Here is an 18,823-nt window from a genome sequence, read left to right on the forward strand (position 1 = left end):
AAGACAAACCCGTTATGAACAAATACAGCATTAGCAGTGTCTTGCTTGACACAGTTGAATCATCTGAATATATGGGCATAATGTTGCAAAGTGATATGAAATGGAACAATCATACAAGGATTGAGGTAGGGAAGGCAAATAGTTGACTTCAGTTTATTGGGAAAATTTCAGGAAAGTGTGGTTCATCTGTAAAGGAGACTGCATATAGGACACTATTTGCGACCTTTCCACGCTATTAAAGGAAGAGACTGAAGCAGTTCAGAGGTGGGCTGCTAAATTTGTTACTGGTAGTTTCGAGCAACACGCAAGTATTACAGAGGTGCTTCAGGAACTCAAATTGGGATCCCTGGAGGGAAAGTTGGTAGTTGATGGTTGGAAACACATCATTATTGTTACAGTCTACACAGTTCATAGATGTTGGGCATAGATGGAATTGTGTATACACTTGGAGTAAACCCAATATGCGTCAATTAAGGCCTGAAGGTAGTGTATTGAATCACCAAAACTAGTACCCTTATAATAAATAACATTGAAAGGACAGAAGGACAGCTGTAGGTATTCCATTTTGTCACGTATGAAATAGTGTAATCAATCTCTGCCAATGCAATAGGCACTTCTCGCACAAAATAGTAGTGACACGGCATTTGTGTGGCAACTGTGGTGATCCTCACATAAATTGCAGTTCCTATAGGAACTGTTTTACTCACTCTTACTTCACATAGGGGCTGTTTATTAGTAATGATATGAGATGTAAGTAAAATAAGTCCAAGCTTTACGGCCATGTTTAGTCCTCCTTGAAACATGATGGTAAGCTCAATCTTAGTGACATTGTTGTGATGAAATGACTACTCACAAAACAATGAAAATGTGCCAGTAAATAGAGAATGATCTTTGACCTATGCACTGGAGAATGTTCCCAAAAACTATAGTCTGGCTTCTGTACCTCTTCAAAGTTGACACTTTCAAGAAAAAGTAATGCTCTAAAGAAGCATGCTTTCTGGTAAATACTTCCGCCTATATTCCCCACTTTTCAACCAAGATATAACACTTACAAAATAAAAGTAGACATTTCAGCAATATCTGAGAGCTGCAAGACAGTGATGATCATGTGATGAGGCCAGTGAGGGGCCTGAAGATAGGGATCAGTCATCATGAAATTGATAATAGTTGGGATAACAATCTGTCTGTAACAGTAATCAATGTCATTTTTTTTGTTTTTACACTGACAGAAACCCGTGAAGAGCACGGGAGTTCACGGCAGCTGCGGCCCCGGCCCCCAGCCAGGGGTGCTCCACCAGCCACTTGTCGGAGGTGCCATCGACGACTGGTGGGCACACGCCAGGTGTGCAACCGTTGCGCCACCCTGACCAAGGCTCTGGCGACGGGTGGTCGTTCCAGCACTAGGCGCGGGCTCCCGACTCCCGCCGTCATGTCTTCCCGAGATGATAGTAGCGATGGGGCAGTTCCAGGTACCTCTCTCTCCACGGTACATCGAGGAGATGAAGTGTTGCAAGAAGAGCACCTTCCAGTTGCTGAGGCACAAATTAACATCCCTCTTAGTACTAACACAGAAATGTCTACACCTAGCACATCACGACATACTCTTAGAAGCGGCGACACAGCCATGGAAGCAGGTGGTAGTATTTTGGAGGGACAACGTTTGATGAGAACTAGCAGCAGTTCTAGGAAGTCTTCGGGAAGAAGTAAGAAGGATGCAAAAAATGAAGAGAATCTTCAGAGAGCAGCATCTAGTCGTAGTGGTGGAAGTGAAGGTAGCGGAAGTGCTGCAGCCAGTGGTGGAGGCGTTGTTGGCGGTGGCAATGGAAGTAGTGAAAGTGGTGGCACCTCATCTGCAGAAAGAAAAAGGTCTAGGACGGGGCCGTCACCTGGCCGGCATGTGTGCCATGTATGTTTGAAAGCATTTGGCAGCCCAGGTAAACTGAGCCAGCATATGTATTCTCACACTGGAGAGAGACCATTTGAATGCTCACAGTGTAAAAAGGCATTTTCTTCAAAGTTTAAGCTTGTGCGACATGTTCTTATACATTCTGATGAGAGAAGGTATAGGTGTACAGTATGTGAAAGAACTTTCCATCGCAAAGATCATTTGAAGAACCATGTGAAAGTTCATAGCCCAGTGAAGAAAACTTTCAGATGTGAAAGAGAGGGTTGTGGGAAAGAATACAGTTCATTTCTCAGTTTCCGGAAGCATGTTGCTGTGCATGCAGCTGAAGAAGGAAATTTGGAATGCAAAATGTGTGGAAAAGTGTTTGCGAACAAAGAAGAAATTGTTTACCATCTTAAAGTGCATGCTGGATCAAGAACTGTCAAAAACCCTTCAGATAAAAAGTATCGTTGTGACCATTGTGACCGTAAATTCTTCACTCGTAAGGATGTCCGTAGACATTTAGTAGTCCACACTGGGAAGAGAGATTTTTTGTGCCAGTTCTGTCCCCAGAGATTCGGCCGGAAGGATCATCTGGTACGTCATATCAAAAAGAGTCACCATGGTGCAGCAGCAGGCCCCGTGACGAGGGGCAGAGGTAAAAGAGTTCGCGCTGCTGCTGCCGCTGCTGCTGAGATATCTCGAAAATCATCTGTTGTAAGCCCTAGACCCTCGACATCAAAAGCCACTGTATCTACAAGTTTAGAGTTTGAAGGAGAGTCTTCTACAATACCTGGTCCATCTTCATCTTTTTGTGAAGTAGAAGAGACAAAGGATATACTGATGTTGGAGGAAGATGTGGAAGATGATCCACTAAAAACACCATCTATTGAGGAAATTCTCCAGCATTCGCCTTCAAGGAGCAGTTCAATTCTGCTGAAATCAGAAACGACATCTATGGCATCAGGTGAGAGATCTGCAGTGACAGTGCACCACAGACCACAAGTATCAGAAGATTCCCGTACTACTGAACTATTGACAGAATTGGTTTATGGTCACCAGCATCCAGTCCCTCCACCACCTCCATACCCACCATCATCTCAGTTTAAGTCATTTGAACATGGAAGTGGTGTAAAAATGGAGTATCCTTCACCAAGTTCTCTCTCACAATCAGAGGGGCCGATGGATTTCTCGCCATATCTCAGCCTAATACCATCGACATCAGCTTCATTATCTGAAGACATAGTGGATGAAAGTACTGGTGGTGTGCAAGAAGAACTGCATCGATTGCTCTCTGTAGGTGAATCAGGCTCAGAGGGCCTCCTTGTCCCTGACCCAAATATTTCTTCCCAATTTTTACATCTAATGGAATCTGCAGCAACATCTCTGGACATAACAGGAGCATCTGGGTCTGCCAGCACTTCCTCTGAAATGATGGCATCACTCCTTGAATCATCAGAGGATGTTTCAAACAAACCTGTACCACTACCTCGCTTCAACCAAGCTTTCCAACAGCAACAACAACAACAGCAGCAGCAACAACAGCAGCCCCAGCCACAGCAGCAACCGCAGCAGCAGCAATCCCAACTACAGCAACAGCAGTCACCTACAGCACCCCAACAACAGCAACAATAGCAGGGATGGCATCATCCACTGTCTCTACTGCCACCATCATTATCTTTGTTTGTGACACTGTTGTTTATCTTGCATACATATCCACGTGTTATTCAACTCTTGAGGAAGCTGCAAGAGCACTGGCTGGCAATGCATAATATTTTCAGTCTGGATTTTTTTTATCTTATCTGTTTACTAGTCATTTGTGATGTTTTAATTCTGCGTATTTCCGTTATGTGTCAGTTTTGTAATTATTTTTACTTGTGTTTCTAAAACAAAATGAAATATATAGGTTTTGTATTCCTGCAGTAGGGGTATAGAGTGACGTAGTTGATTGTTTTAGATTACACTTCCCACCCTCTCCTGTTTTTGAAGGTGCACAGTAATTCTGCTCTGAAACAGTATTTTTTAAAGCCAACTAGGAGTGAGTTCGTAGGAATATTTTGTATAACATTTCACTGTCATTGCCATACATAGGGATAACATTCTAATAATAAAGGCTGAGATGTGTTGAAGCAATGAACCAAGATACTTTTTATCTGAGCATTGTGGTATATTTAAACTCATCAGTCAAGATGACAGCCAATATGTTAGATCAAATCTGTGCTACCATTTCTTGTACACGAGACAAATTTTTGTGTCAATTCTTTCATAATTTGCATAACCGGTTGGTACTCTAGCTGCTTCTAAGAGAATTAAAGTACCTTAAATTAATATTTTTATATAGCAAGTATTTTACTAAAAATTGTAACAGTGTTGTGCTGATCAGCTTGCTTGCCATTGTTGGGTAATTTTTGCCTGTATTGTTTATACAATCTTCTCAGTTACTCAGTTGTTAACATTTTCATTTCATTTTAACCGTTTCTGCCCCAGAAATTAATCAGGACTTAATTTGGGTCACAGCATACAAACAACAGTCACTGTTATTAAAAATGAAATTGTTTTGAAATCTTGATAGTTTCTATATCTTGCATAAGAGCAGTGGATGTAAAAATAATTTTCCCTCTCACAACACTCTTTTTTTCTTTTTACCCAACACACTTGCAAAATCCAGTAGACTAAATGACACATGCATTAACTAAAGTCACTGGATACAACAGTTTGCCAATGATTTATGAAATAGTGATATGAGTCTTGATTAGAGAGAAATACAGAATATTGCTGAGAACTGAAATTTCCCTGTATTTAATAGTAAGTTTATGTGAGGGAAATATCTTACAACTGCCTTTCTGCTGTATGAATTCAGGATTACCATTCTACACATTTGAGAGATATGAAATATTTCAAATGATGATGTATGCTTCATTTGGGAAAAAAGATGCGAGCACAATACTGACCAGTCTCTGATCAATATTACATAAAACATTTGTCCTTAGAACTTTTGAAGGCATCTGAAAGATTATGCTGTCATTTATTCGATCCTGAAGTCGATTTTATAATCTGTGATATGGCCTCAGTTTACTGAGTAGAATAATCGTGTAGATGATTCAGTAACTGAAAATTCCTTGAAGGCGCAATATGTAGAATAAGGGAAAGGCAACCTTTCACCTATAACAGATCAATGTGTGGAGCACCGAAATGCGTAATGAATTTGTTCTCCATCTGTAATGACCCCGTTGTCAATGAGACATTAAAACAGCAATCTCCTCCTCTCCCATGGCCGTGGCAAGAGTCTTGCTTATCATTATGTGTTTCTGTGGTCCATGCATCAATCCATTACAGGTGAGTGGTTGCCTTTCCATTATTTTATGTACAGATGATTCATTATGCACCCTGCTTTATTCCTATGTCTTTTGTTTTCGTCTCAGGCACAATATTTTTTTCAGCTTAAATTTCATTCCTTACTATTGGTTTCTCAGCATTACATCTGTTGCTCCTCCTAATACTCTTTGCCTTTTATCTGTTCTGGCAAACACTGTATATGTAGATACTTTGTGAATTTTAATTTTGAATAGTTGTTGAAAAAATTATAGGAATGTGAAAGCTTTAAGCCTTTACAAGCAGCACATGGAAGTATATTACAGAAGTTTCTTTTTAAAAATAATGAGTTCATTAATAGTGAGTTGGTTATGCTAAACAAACAAAAGTGTGAAGAGCCTCGTAACTTATCATTTTATGATTTGACATTATGAATGCAAGCTTCCATTAGTAGTTATGTGATATCTGCAATCACCTCTCCAAGATCTTCTGAAGCCTTCAGCAAAAGATCTACTGCCTCTTGCAGCACAAAAGATAGCAGCTATTTTGCTTATTAAGTAGCCTGTAATTCTGAAAAGACTTAGTTCATTTCTTGTGTTGTTTTAACATTTTTGATTGATATGTTAACAGTTTCATTATTTAATGCCATATTCCCTTCCCTCTGCTGAGTTTTGGTATGACTATATTGATTGTGCTGCTTGTATATATTGTTTAAAGCTAACCAAATGTAATTTATTACATTTATGTAGAATTCTGTGTTATCTGAACCAAAGTAGTTGTAGAATGCACTGTTACTCCACCAACTTCCCAGTTTTAATTATTTAAAATTAGCATTTAAAACAGATAGCCTGTTTGTAAGCACATGGAATATTACCTCTCTTAAATATAAAGTTACGTTTTTACTTACATAATGGAGTGTACTTATTCTTAGAGATAAATTTTAAACTAATATTTGATACATATTTACATATATCTGTATATGTCCGCTATTTTTGTATGACAGTATTTTATTGTTTGGAATACATGGCAGTAGGCTTGCAGTTACAGAGTTCATAAAAACCATCTGTTAGAAGAATGATATTGTTAGTAGTATAGAAAGTGTGATGTTTTTCATTTTCTTGTGTATATTTATCCTTGTTCAGCTTTTTGCTGAATGAGATGACAGTATGCAACTATGTTGTAATATTTTATTTAATCAGTTTTTACTACAGGGAAACCATTCCAATCATTTAGCATAGTAGTGGGAACAGTTTGCACTGCATTGTCAGTGTAGTATACTCCTTATCAGGTGCAGCCACAATCACTTGAAATATAATATTGCATTTCTTTTATTTCTTTGAAAGAGTATTTTATTGTACCAACACTCATCTAATTCAGAAGATTCTGTCAGTTGTCATTTTTAAACTGTGTACCTCCACTTCTTTTACTCTGCTTTAGCTACACTGATAAATTCTATTCGTCTGTGCCCTCCCTGTTTTTTCCCTACCTCATAGTGCCTAGTCTTGTGTATATCATACGCAATTGCCAGATTTGATAGTGCTAACTAACATTTCAAATACATAGAGTTTCAGCAGTTCTTTCCTTTCTCCAGTGTTCATTGAGCTTAAAGGAAAAAATGGAGAAGAGTTAAATGCCATTAAATACTATCTTCCGTTGATGTTTGTTCAAGAATTTTTACAGTGATTCATTTATCGTTATGTAGTTACAAGGAAAGCAAGCAATGTGCTCACCGTACAATTATTTCCTCAACTTACTTTCACAGATTAAATTATTTTCCACTTAGCATAGAACATAATCATGTTCCTTTGCAGAGATTTTTAAACAGCAATTAACGACAAAAAGTCCTCATTGAAGTAAGAGAGAAAATCGTACACTTCCTAGAAATTACAAGTCGTGACAGTTCTACCACTTAAACATTTTTATGATGTATGTGGTCATTATTGACATCACCAATTTTCTGCTTGAAAAGACTTTGTAGCTTTGTAAGTATTTCCGGTTAAATACGTGGTGTATCTTTTAATGTACCCATCCTACTTTCTTATAAAGCATGTAAAAAAATTAAGCTTTGTTCAGTTTTTTTAACTGTGAAAGATTCATTTATAACAGCGTCGTTAAATTCAAACAATTTTGAGCTCATGACTTAATGTGTGGTGCTGCTAGTCCAGTATAATTCTTAATTTGTTTCTGATGTCATCTGAAGTTGTAGTTATAGAATGTGGAGCATTGCTTTGTTTCTCTGTTGTTTCCTGTGATATCCTTAAAAAATAATTTTGCCGATATCAAATCTACATTATCTGGAGAGCTTTGTATTCATGTGCTCAAAACATCAAGTGAAATTTTACTAAATTTCTGTTTGTGCAGCACATTGTTGAAAATTTCATCATCTTCAACAACCTTTCCAGTAACCAAAATACATTAGAAACCTTCAGCCCAGTCCTTATTAATTAGCCATGTAACTTTATATTTCTGTTTAATTGGTTCAGAAGATAGCTATGTAAAAAGATGGTGGATGTGTATGTTTAAGAAATTAAGAAATGCCATTGTGCCTTGCATATGGTGATGAGTGTATTCTCTGTTAACTGCAGGTCTCTGTTCTGATGTGTGTTGTAGAATCTACCTCGTTGAGTGTGAAATGGACTGTAGGGATGCAGGTTAGAATCCAGCCTGCAGGAAAGTACAAAATACGTAGGAATAGGGATTTAAATAATTAAATTGTAATTATTTTTGTATGTGTGTTGTTTTAGCTAAATGGTGTTTTGCAGAGGCTTAGCATTTTATTTTGGAAAAGTGTTAATGTAAAATTACACCTAGATGACAAGTGTGACTGGAAGAAGTCCAGAGGATTCTGCTGGAAGGAAACTATACTAGCTGTGTAATCAGTTATTCAGAATCCAAAGAGAATATTTTTTAAATACTATAAAAGTTGCCATTTGCCATAGCACTTAACAAGAAAACTTTTAGTTCATTTCATGTGGTGTGAAGCAGTCTTATGGGACAGTTTCTGCCAAATAAAAAAAGTGCAAAAGTAATTCCTCGTTTGAAAACCATCCAAATTATCTTTGCAGCAGCACATTATGAAAAGTTATTTTAAAAAATGTGAATGGAGCTACACTTTTTAACCAAAAATTCTCATAAACAATTTTTTTAAGTTTAATTGGAATATGTCTGGTTAACTGTACTAGTATTTTCAAAATTTATATATATTTACCAGTTAGCATCATTTTTCTTGCATTCCATGTTTGTATTTCACATTGCAATGGCATTGTTTATGTTGTATAGCATTTAAACCACAAGCTGTAGAAACCAGATGTACTTTTCTTAATGGGACCACTCCGTGAAATCCTAAGTTCATTTCATCTGATTTGTTGCTATTATCATGTCTTAAGCTGTAAAATTCCTGTTTTTATGTGGGCTCCAGCAACTACTTCTTTTGGTAGCAGTACAGACAGGCAAAGGTAATCCCGTCCACAACAACAGTCCCACCGACTATGTGCTGTTTCTCAGGTTTGTTGATTAGTACCTACCTCAACTTTTTCTTTACCTCAAAGCAATTCATTTCCACTTTTTTTCACTTTGATTCCCACGAGAATCACTTTCTTCTGAAATATAAGTACAGTGGAGACTCTAACCGAACTAATCGTTGTAAGTCATTTGGATAATTGAAAATCTGGATATTTGAATTTACGAAGAAAAATGATTTTTGTATTATTAATTCTTAGAATGATAACCTACATCACCTGCACATTCTTACCTTTTAGGTACACTGTCACATGGTTATCTTTCTAGGTTTAATACACAATATTATTTGTTCATTCAGAACAATAAAAACAAATTAAACTTACTAAAAACAACAAAACATCAATGTTTGGTAGGAGATTAGATACAAGTTTTCATACACACGTACATATTTTCTTAAAATTACTAAAATACTGTAACCTTAAACATGAAATACCTAACAAAATCGCATCAGACAGTCACTGTATCTAATTTCTTTAAAAATATTTGGCAACTATCATTTGAAGCAAACAGTTTTTTCTCTTCATTGCTGCTACATCACAAATTTGTTTTAATCATAGTGAACTCACAGTATCACACTGTTGTTCGAACCATTTGAAAGCTCTACATTTTGTTCTGTATCGTCTTCTTACATTTCCTGCTGTTAGTCTGCTGTGCTCACTGCAGGCGGATAGTGTACAGACTAGACAGTACAGAGATATTTGCTCATGGTTGACAATCCAGATATCACAAATCCGTATAAATGAGGGTCGGATAATCGAGTATCCACTGTATTCATCTTTCCTCTCATATTTTCACATTTCCAGTTCTCTTTTTTACCACATTAATTCCAGATTTATAAATGTTTTATCAGACTTAGGAATACATCAGTTATTTTCATATGTTGTTGTTGGACAGATTATATTTATCTGTTGTACAGTTTTCTGCTTATATAGTTTGTTTTTGACCTTCCATTTTTAATTTCCCTTTTTTTATAAACAAAACTTTTCAATTGTTTGGTCTCTTTTAAGAATCCAAATTTAGATATTTTATTCAGTCCAGTCAAAGCTTGAAATTGGTGTCAAAACCACTGAATGTTTAATCCTGAAAATTTACATGAAGTTAAATGGATTTTTTTTCCTTCAGTTATGGCACAGGTTCTATAAAATTGTGTGCCATTTAATCTCGAATATGTGACTACAAGTGGTTTGGAGATCTTAATAATGTTATGTTAAGATAAATTGCAAATTTGGAAAAGAATTCGTTTATAAATTAGAATAATTTACCCATAATATTTATAAATTTTAACAGTCTGCTTGTTCATAATGCAACACTGAATTGAAACTAGTCAGTCCAATAATACATGTAATGTAAAAAAGAAATGAAATGACCATGTTATAAATATATACATATATATATTTATATATATAACTATTAAAGACTTTATAAATGAATGGGTTTCTTTATATTTCCTAAAGATAATACCCTGTTTGAAAATAAGAAAGTGGAAATTTATTCCATATTTTTCGGATGAATACTGTCCTTTATTACAAAAAGAAAACAATGTGCTTCTTTGGTATATAATAATGATATCCTACACACTGTAAGCTTTATCTTATCATTGCTTATGTCAGATACATCCCCCATCCCTGGGCTTCATCTCATTTATTTACCAACACACAACAGGACTTTAATTCAGTATCATATTGCTAGGAAGATCTATAATATGCTTTTAAGATCCTATTTCTTCCCATACTATTTGCAGTGGTGGGATTTAAAGAGCTTAAAATAGAAACAGCTCCCTTTTTTTCCCAAAAAAATTTTACACCCATAAACTAAAATTTACCATCTCTTCCTCTTGCTTCATATTCAGCATTAAGTAAATTTTAAAATCTACGTATCGGTGATTTCCGACTACACACTAGAAAGTTCTTACAAGGATTTCACTAGTCATTTGATTTAAGAGTAAAAGTGTAAGTGTTGCACCCAAGTCATATCCTGTAAGGTGTTGCATTTAACTATGTTGATACTTGGTCTCGAGGTTCTTTGATACAGCTGAGTTCTTGCAGTGAGTCATAGTACAAAAAACACTTTTCGCTTTAATCAGATTCATAGTGCACAGTTAAGTGTCTTACTGATGTGTTTGACATTGTTCTTATTTTCATGCAAAATCTGAAAGCTTAGACAAATTAGACTTTCTGTAGCATTATTGAATAGAACTGAAGAACCTCAAGACCAAGGATTACTTATGCCATAGTGTTTCAAACCCTTGTGTTGACTGCTGTACCAATTACCATTCAGTTTTTACAGTGTATGTGCTACCGTAGTTTTCCCTCTCTTGACGTTCTGTTATTGTACAAACTGAAATACTCATTATTTTAAGGAATGCAAATATTTGTTGAATATGTCAGTGCTATGTAATAGCTCCTTTTTTAAAAAAGAAAAAAAGGCAAAACAAAAAGTGCCAGTGCCATTGTGAAACTAAATAAATAAAAACTGTTATCTGTTATGTGACCTGTATTAATTACAAGTATGTTTAGGATATATTAATGATGTAGTTGTATAACAATCCATTCTAACAAAGAGGAAAACAAAGTGAAATGATAAAGAATGAGATAAATATCCTTTTACATTTATGTAATATATCTTCAAAATGAATTGTGGGAGTGTACTAAATAACAGATTAAAGAATATTATTTTCATACAATGTAAAATAGTATGTGCAAAGAACAGTACGAAAGTTTTTGGCACCAAAACAGAGAGAAAAAGTGTAAGCTTAATAACTTTTTAGTTAGGTTATCTTTTCTATGGTACTATCATTAAGCCTTCATATACTTAAACTTAATTTATCTAGAAACAATACACACATGGGTGTCACAAAAACAAAACAAGCATCAAAACTGTTGCATAGTTTTGTAGCGAAGTGTAATACTGTGAAGCAGTTCTTAATCTTACAGTTTGTGTTTCACATTTCTTTGGAGAGCAAGCTTATTTGCTGGTCCTCCCCACAATGGAGCAAAAATTCTTCTTTCAACTGGAAGTGAAGTTTTGTATGCCAACTCTGTAACATTTCTGATTGCTGCCTTCATTGCATGAATAACTTCAGGATCACTTCGTGTTCGTGCCTTTAACCATTCTTTTGCATCATCTAGTGGATTATCATCACTGATAATGGCATCTATGATTCCAGTCTGTATGCCTTTAGATGGAGTTACTATTTGTGAAGACGAGATTAAGTCAAGGGCCTTGTGACACCCTACAACATCTGCAAGCCATGTAACTCCACCCCAGGCTGGAATAATTCCCATGCGGCCATGAACAAATCCTATTCCAGCTGCACTTTTACTTGCAAGACGAAAGTCACAGGCTGCTGCTAGTTCTGCACCTCCACCCAAGGCACCTAGAAGGTTAATGTCCGGATAAGTATTAATCTGGTTGGGTCTGTAAATATTCAACTTGCTTACGTCTACATATTTACTCTGCAAACCACAGTATGGTGTGCAGCTGAGGGTATCTGGTGTACCATTAGTAAGGCAAAACACAACTGAACTATTTGCTGAAGGTTGTTTTTTAATATATTTGCACATAAGCAATCTGTACATTCAAAATTATTGCATTACAGCTTCATCTGCAAATCTGAAATGAAAGATTATGATGTTTCTGTAATTATAATGTTTCTGAAAATAATGAAATTTGTGTATATTTCATAGACAAAATATCATTTTTGTAACATGAAAAGAATTTCATTTTGTACAGAGGTGAAAATACAGTGTTGGGCTGTGTTACATGTACCGGTATGTAACTTGCTTCTAGGCTTCTTTTTAGGGGACAGGGCAGGGGGAACATATGCACCAAAGATTCATGGTTAACAGTTTAATAATCACCTATATTGTTTTTAATTGATTCTTGACTCGTATTTAGCTGAGTGCAGACATTTGGCGTGTATCTCATCCAAATTCACCATATAAAAGACATCAAAATACAATATATTGTTGTACTTGGGACTGTTGCCATTAAACTATGGAAAGGTGTGCTGAGTAAGCTCATTAAATGTGATGACTCCATTTTAAGGCCCGAAAATAACGCATATGAAGCAGCAAAGGTGTGAGGAGAAATTAAGCCATTAGGATATCTCCAATTACCTCATTTTTTTTAGTGTAAGTTACCAGTCATAAAGCAGCAGCTTTGTGGGTGTAATAATTATGATACTTTTTTTCATATTTACTAAATATATCACAGAATACCTACAGTTTTAATTATACCTAAAAACAAAGATGATGTGACTTACCAAATGAAAGTGCTGGCAGGTCGACAGACACACAAACATACACACAAAATTCAAGCTTTCGCAACAAACTGTTGCCTCATCAGGAAAGAGGGAAGGAGAGGGAAAGACGAAAGGATGTGGGTTTTAAGGGGGAGGGTAAGGAGTCATTCCAGTCCCGGGAGCGGAAAGACTTACCTTAGGGGGAAAAAAGGATGGGTATACACTCGCACACACACACATATCCATCCACACATATACAGACACAAGCAGACATATTTAAAGACAAAGAGTTACAGTTTTAATTAGAAGTGCAAAAGTTATTCTGAAATAATTCGATATGATATTTGATTTTTTTGTTTGATTCGGACCTGCTCCTTCTATTACTGCAACTGTCATGATTGGCAGGTTGTGTAGCCTGTGGAGAGTATTTGTCATAATTGTTGCCATCTGAAATCCTGCATGAGGATTACAATTTTCTCGAGCAAAACTGAGGTCTCCGCCAGAACAAAAATGCCCTTCTGCACCATACAGGATGAGCCCTTTTCCAGTTTTCCATTTCTCAATTTCAGTAACTGCATTATGGAGCTCAACCATCATTTTGCCTGCAAGAAGAATGAAACAGGTAATCTCTAGCAATCACAATCTAATTGCAAGTGCAACTTAAAGTAAACTAAAGGAGAACAAGAGAAATAGGTTATATTTAGATGATGATCCTTTCATGATAAAGGATTGAGATACTTTGCCTGCATCTCACTTAGTAACTGAAAGTGTTTGCCATTGTTAGGGGACAGTTCACATTTGTTCAGCTATTGTACTTCAAATAGGTCTGGAAGAAATTAACTACTCCACCATTTTATTACTACTTTCCACAATATTGTGAAGTCCCTGTCTGCTATGAAAAATGTCAGACATTATAAAAAAAAAAAAAAAAAAAACCATGTTCTTTCTTTTACTTATTAAGTCTTGGAATGGAACTACAGAACATCATAAGCTGATTTCAGAGTACAATATTGTTGCAAATTAGATTAAAGTTGGACTATTTAGTGTGTTTGGATTTAGTCATATGTATATCACAAATGTGTCATCAGTACAAGTTGTTAGAATTGATATCATACCTGCAAAGCAGTTTGTGCAGTGCAGGACACTGCTTACAGTTTTCATTACATTGCCAATGTCAATTGGTACACTCCTCAAAAAGCTATGGGTAACAGTTTGTAATTGCTGCAAAAGTTACAAGGTAGATGTGCTCTTGATTTTTTTTTAAATATGGCGCCTAGCCTGCTGTTAATCTCTGGGCCCTAGCTAGCCTTCTTATTTAAACTTGAGGAGCCTACACACTTTTGCTGTCTATCATGTCCATTTTTTAACCAAATGGAGAAATCCCATAACCTAGAAATGCTTAATTTATCAGGCATGATAAATCATCTTGTCCTGCTCATTGAGCTGATAATTATTTTGTCCTATCTTTTTTCTTGAAGGCTTTATTTTACTATTGTAAGATAGGTGTTTGAGGTTTTATTTAGCTACAAATATGGGCTGCAAAATGGTGCTAAGAATAATTATCCAAGATTTCATTGGTATCAGCATTCTTACCACTAAAAGCATTTCTTTTCTGTGGATTATTTATACATATCATCACTAATCCTGTTGCTTCATCTTTTTCCATTGTTATATTTCCACCTCCATACTCTGATAAACTCAAAACGATTGTCTTCATGTCCTCTTCTGGCCCTGTATAATAATTAACATATCTTGTATCAGGGCCTTTATTTTGCTTTTTTAACATCCCTAGACTTTTTGCAATAGACCTGAAACAATTTCAGAAATTATAAATCATGTTATATGTATCAAAGCTATTAATACATTGCTGTAAATGAAGCCAAAGTTATAGTTTATTTTTATAGTGAAAACTATATACTGGTACAATATTTGTTGTGGAACAAAATATCAGTCTTCTGAATGACCTGAAGCAGCGCAATACAATTTCTCTCCATTGGTAACTTCTTCACAATTTTTCCCTCTAAGGCTTCCTTTAGTATCATGGAAGCTATTGTGTGATGTCTCTAGACATGTGCTATCATACTGTCCTTTCTTATAATTAGTGTTCCACATATTCCTGTGGTCATTGGTTTGTGAAGAATCCCTTCATTTCTCATCAATCCAGTTAATTTTCAGCATTCTCAAGTCATACAATGTCTCAAACGCTATTATTCACATTGTTTCCAGTTTTCCCATGGTCTATGATTTACTTACGTACAATGTTGTGCTCCAGGTGTATGTGGTTTGTTCAGAAAATTCCAGAACTTTGTCCACAAAATTTTTCTGTGCTTACCTTTACTTATCGTGCATTGTCTCCTTCAAAGTACTCTCCTTCACAATTGAAACACTGCTTCCAATGCCATTTCCATTTGCAGAAGTGGTCGTGGTACCCCACTTGCTGGATTGTGTGAAGTATGTCTGCTAATTTTCTTTTATCTCCTCTATTGTTGCAAATCTTTGTCCTTTCAACAGAGTTTTCAATTTTGGAAATAATAAAAAGTCCATAGCGACCAGGCCTGGAGAGTAAGGAGGATGAGGCAGCACAGCGATTTGGTTTTTTGCGCAGTAGTCATGCACCAACAGAGATGAACATGCGTGTACATTATCGTGATGCAAGAGCCGTGAATTGTCTTGTCACATTTCAGGCCGTTTCCTTCTCACATTTTCTCACAGTCATCACAATATGTCCCAATATTACCTTTAATTAACAGTTTGTGTCTGTGGCACGAATTCATGATGAACTAGTCTTTCAAAGTCAAGGAAACTATTGGCAGCATGGCTTTGACATTTGACCTGATCTGATGAGTTTTCTTTTTTTTTTTTTTTGGCCTTGATGAACCTTTCCCAACCAACTGCGAAGACTGAACCTTGGTATCCACATCATAACCATAGACCCACATCTGAGCACCAGTTCTGATTCTCTTAGGAAACATCTCATTCTCATGTGCGTGTTCCAAAAGCTTTTCCGTGATTGTGAGATGTGGTCTTTCTGGTCTTGACTCATGAGCCATGGGACAAACTTGGTGGCAATATGATGCATTCGAAAATCTGTGTCAGGATTTCATGACGTAATGCTACTGAATTTTTACATTCTTCTGTAGTACCTCGGACAATCAGTGTTCAATTGCCATACACTATTTCATTGATGTTCCAGAGGTGAGCATCATCAGTAGACTTCAAAGGGTGTCCTGAATGAGAGTGATGCTTAACTTCTGTCCAGCCGTTTTTAAACCATGTGAACCATTCATAACACCGAGTAGGGCTTAAGCACTCATCACTGTAGGTTTCCTGCATCATTTGGTGTGTGTCTGTATAGGTTTTCTTGAGTTTTACACCAAATGTAATGCAGACTTGTTGCTCCTCTAACTCTGCCATCTCAAAATTCGCAATGTGTGTGACATAACGTTCTACTCAGTAAAGCACACTGAACAATGATTAACAAACATACAACAATGAAACTTCCAGCAATTATGTATTAAACACAGGACTATGCAGGGATGCTAACCGCATTTCATTCCAATACACCAGTGGCGTGAAATTACAAATGTTTTGCAATTTTTTGAACAGACCTCGTACATTAATAGAAATTTCTTTCCCAAATTAACACAAGTGTTTGATACTAGTAGACTTTAGGCTAGGATTGTTCTCTTTGCCCACTTTAACTAGCTTCATATGTCTTGTTTGCTTTATTCGTCATTTGTTATTTTGCCTCCAAGACAGCAGAAATCCTTCACTTCGTCTAGTTCATGGACTCCAATTTCTTTATTAATTCTGTCACTAATTGAATTTCTGCTGTACTTCTCAGTACTTTCGTCTTTCTTTAGTTTACTCTGAATCCGTATTCTGTGCTCACTAGACTGTCCCTTCCCTTCTGAAAGTCCTGTAATCCTTACTCACTTTCACTAACGATAGAACTGTCATCAGCAAAAATTATGATACTCTTGTCTGGTTTGCAGCCTTATCTTCAAATCAACACAATATTTTGACAGTCCACCTGGTGATGTCTCCAGGCGAGACGCTTCTGTTGCTTAGTCTCAGCAACAGCAAAACCTCATCTGAATATGACTCCAGGTGGACTATCTGAATATTGCATCAACTTGACTTGAAGGTCAAGTGCAAACCCAAGAAGAGTATCACAAATTAGTTAGGAAGTTACAGGTTCCATGGATCATTTGAATGATTCTTTTATCTCTCTCTCTCTCTCTCTCTCTCTCTCTCTCTCTCACACACACACACACACACACACACACACACACACAGCTGCTTGGGTAAATGGGTGTGGTGAGAGGGCATGGAAGGATGCATGAGGCAAGGAAGAGGTAGTTAGATAGTGTGAAACAGATCTTTCTACAGATGAACTAATGACTGCACAACAAGATGCAAGATGGAAGGAGTTCAGAAAATAGAGTATATAAGAGAGAGGGGAGGATGAGGAAAGGAGATAAAGAGGGAGACAGGGAGGGAAGAGAGAAAGGGAGAGGAGTTGAAAAGGCGGAGAGAGCTCCTGTCCTTACTCTCTATTCCACCTCTCACCCTTTTTCTCTTCTGTCCCCCTTTATCTCCTTTCCTCCCCTTTCCCTATGTACCTGTTGTATGCTCTACCTTCTGAACTCCTTCCATCTTGTTGTGCAGTTGCTGATTCAACTATCAAAAGGCTGCCTCACACTATTGCACTTTCCCATCCTCACCCTGTGCATCATTCCCCACCTCCATCTACCCAGGCTACTGCCTTCAGTAGTCAACAGTCAATCTGCAAGTGAATATGAGCATTTGGATGTCCATGTGGTTGTGTGTGTGAATGTGATTGTGTGTACATTTGCTAGAGAAAGAGCCAGAGATTGAAAGCTAGTATAAATACAGTATTCTGTTGAGTGCTTTTATGTGCCACACATCTGTCAGCTTTTGGCGAGTAGTTGCCATTCCTGTATTTTATTTATTATTCCATACAGAAATTTCTTTTATTTAAATGATGAGTGTTAACATTAATGAACATGATACTTTTTAGCCCTCTCATGCAACTACTCTTAAAAACTAGTTCTCTCTTCTTTTCCTTTTTTCCAGGGTGCCAGTTTTGAATAGAAATTCTTCCATGTTATAGGATGAGATGCTAAGGAAAAATAATTTTAGGTTACACTTAAAATTTGCTTTGCTATCTGTCAGACATTTTATGTTATCGGGTGAATAATCAAAATTTTAATAATGGATGATAAAGATCATTCTTTCTTCTAGCGTTGTTGATATTCTCAACTTGTGATGTATTATTTATGATTAATTTCATTACCAGATATATGTATTGTGATAGTGCAGTTATAATGCTCAATTCCTTGTAGAGGTTCCTACATGATGATGGCAGGTGAACACTATGAATTATTCTTATTGATTGCTCTCTTTTGTGCAGTCAGTGCTTTATTAGTAAGTGGTGATATCAGCAATGTAGGAAAAGACAAATTGCTTCTTACCATAGAGGCGATATGTCATGTTGCAGACAGGCACAATTAAAAGACACAAAAATCTTTCGGCCACAGCTTTCATCAGCAAAAGAGAAACGCACACCATTCATACATATTAGCAAGCACATCTCACACATGACTGCCAATTCTGGCAGCTCAGGCCAGAATGCAACTATCACATGTGATGGTAGCAGCAGTCTGGAGGTGGCAGGGAAGGGAAGGTATAGTAGCATACAGGTGGAGGGAGGGAGGAATGCTGTCTGGCAGCGTGTACTGGGACTAGAATGCCAACAGGCGCAGCGGCAGGAGGTTGTGTGGCATCTTACCTGCAGACAGAGGTTTCACAACTGTTGTTATGAATCACAGTGGCCACCT

General features: G+C 36.8%; 2 protein-coding genes across 3 annotated transcripts in view; one reads left to right on the plus strand and one right to left on the minus strand.

Annotated features, from left to right (window-relative positions):
- The window catches only part of LOC126092828 (PR domain zinc finger protein 10-like), a 90,840-nt gene extending 85,178 nt beyond the window's left edge, over positions 1-5,662 (plus strand). The window contains exon 8 of the mRNA XM_049908557.1: positions 1,262-5,662. Within this exon, the coding sequence (XP_049764514.1) occupies positions 1,262-3,520 (2,259 nt within the window). The 3' untranslated portion in view covers positions 3,521-5,662. The remainder of the gene's footprint in view (positions 1-1,261) is intronic.
- Positions 5,663-9,695: 4,033 nt separating this feature from the next.
- LOC126092117 (ethylmalonyl-CoA decarboxylase-like) overlaps positions 9,696-18,823 on the minus strand; it is an 85,775-nt gene continuing 76,647 nt past the window's right edge. For both annotated transcript variants that reach the window (XM_049907557.1, XM_049907556.1), the window contains 3 exons: positions 14,553-14,767; positions 13,328-13,561; positions 9,696-12,092 (listed from right to left, as the gene is read on the minus strand). In XM_049907557.1, the coding sequence (XP_049763514.1) occupies positions 11,644-12,092; positions 13,328-13,561; positions 14,553-14,767 (898 nt within the window). In that variant the 3' untranslated portion in view covers positions 9,696-11,643. The remainder of the gene's footprint in view (positions 12,093-13,327; positions 13,562-14,552; positions 14,768-18,823) is intronic.

Source organism: Schistocerca cancellata, chromosome 7 (genome assembly GCF_023864275.1).
Source record: "Schistocerca cancellata isolate TAMUIC-IGC-003103 chromosome 7, iqSchCanc2.1, whole genome shotgun sequence".
Lineage (NCBI taxonomy): Eukaryota > Metazoa > Arthropoda > Insecta > Orthoptera > Acrididae > Schistocerca > Schistocerca cancellata.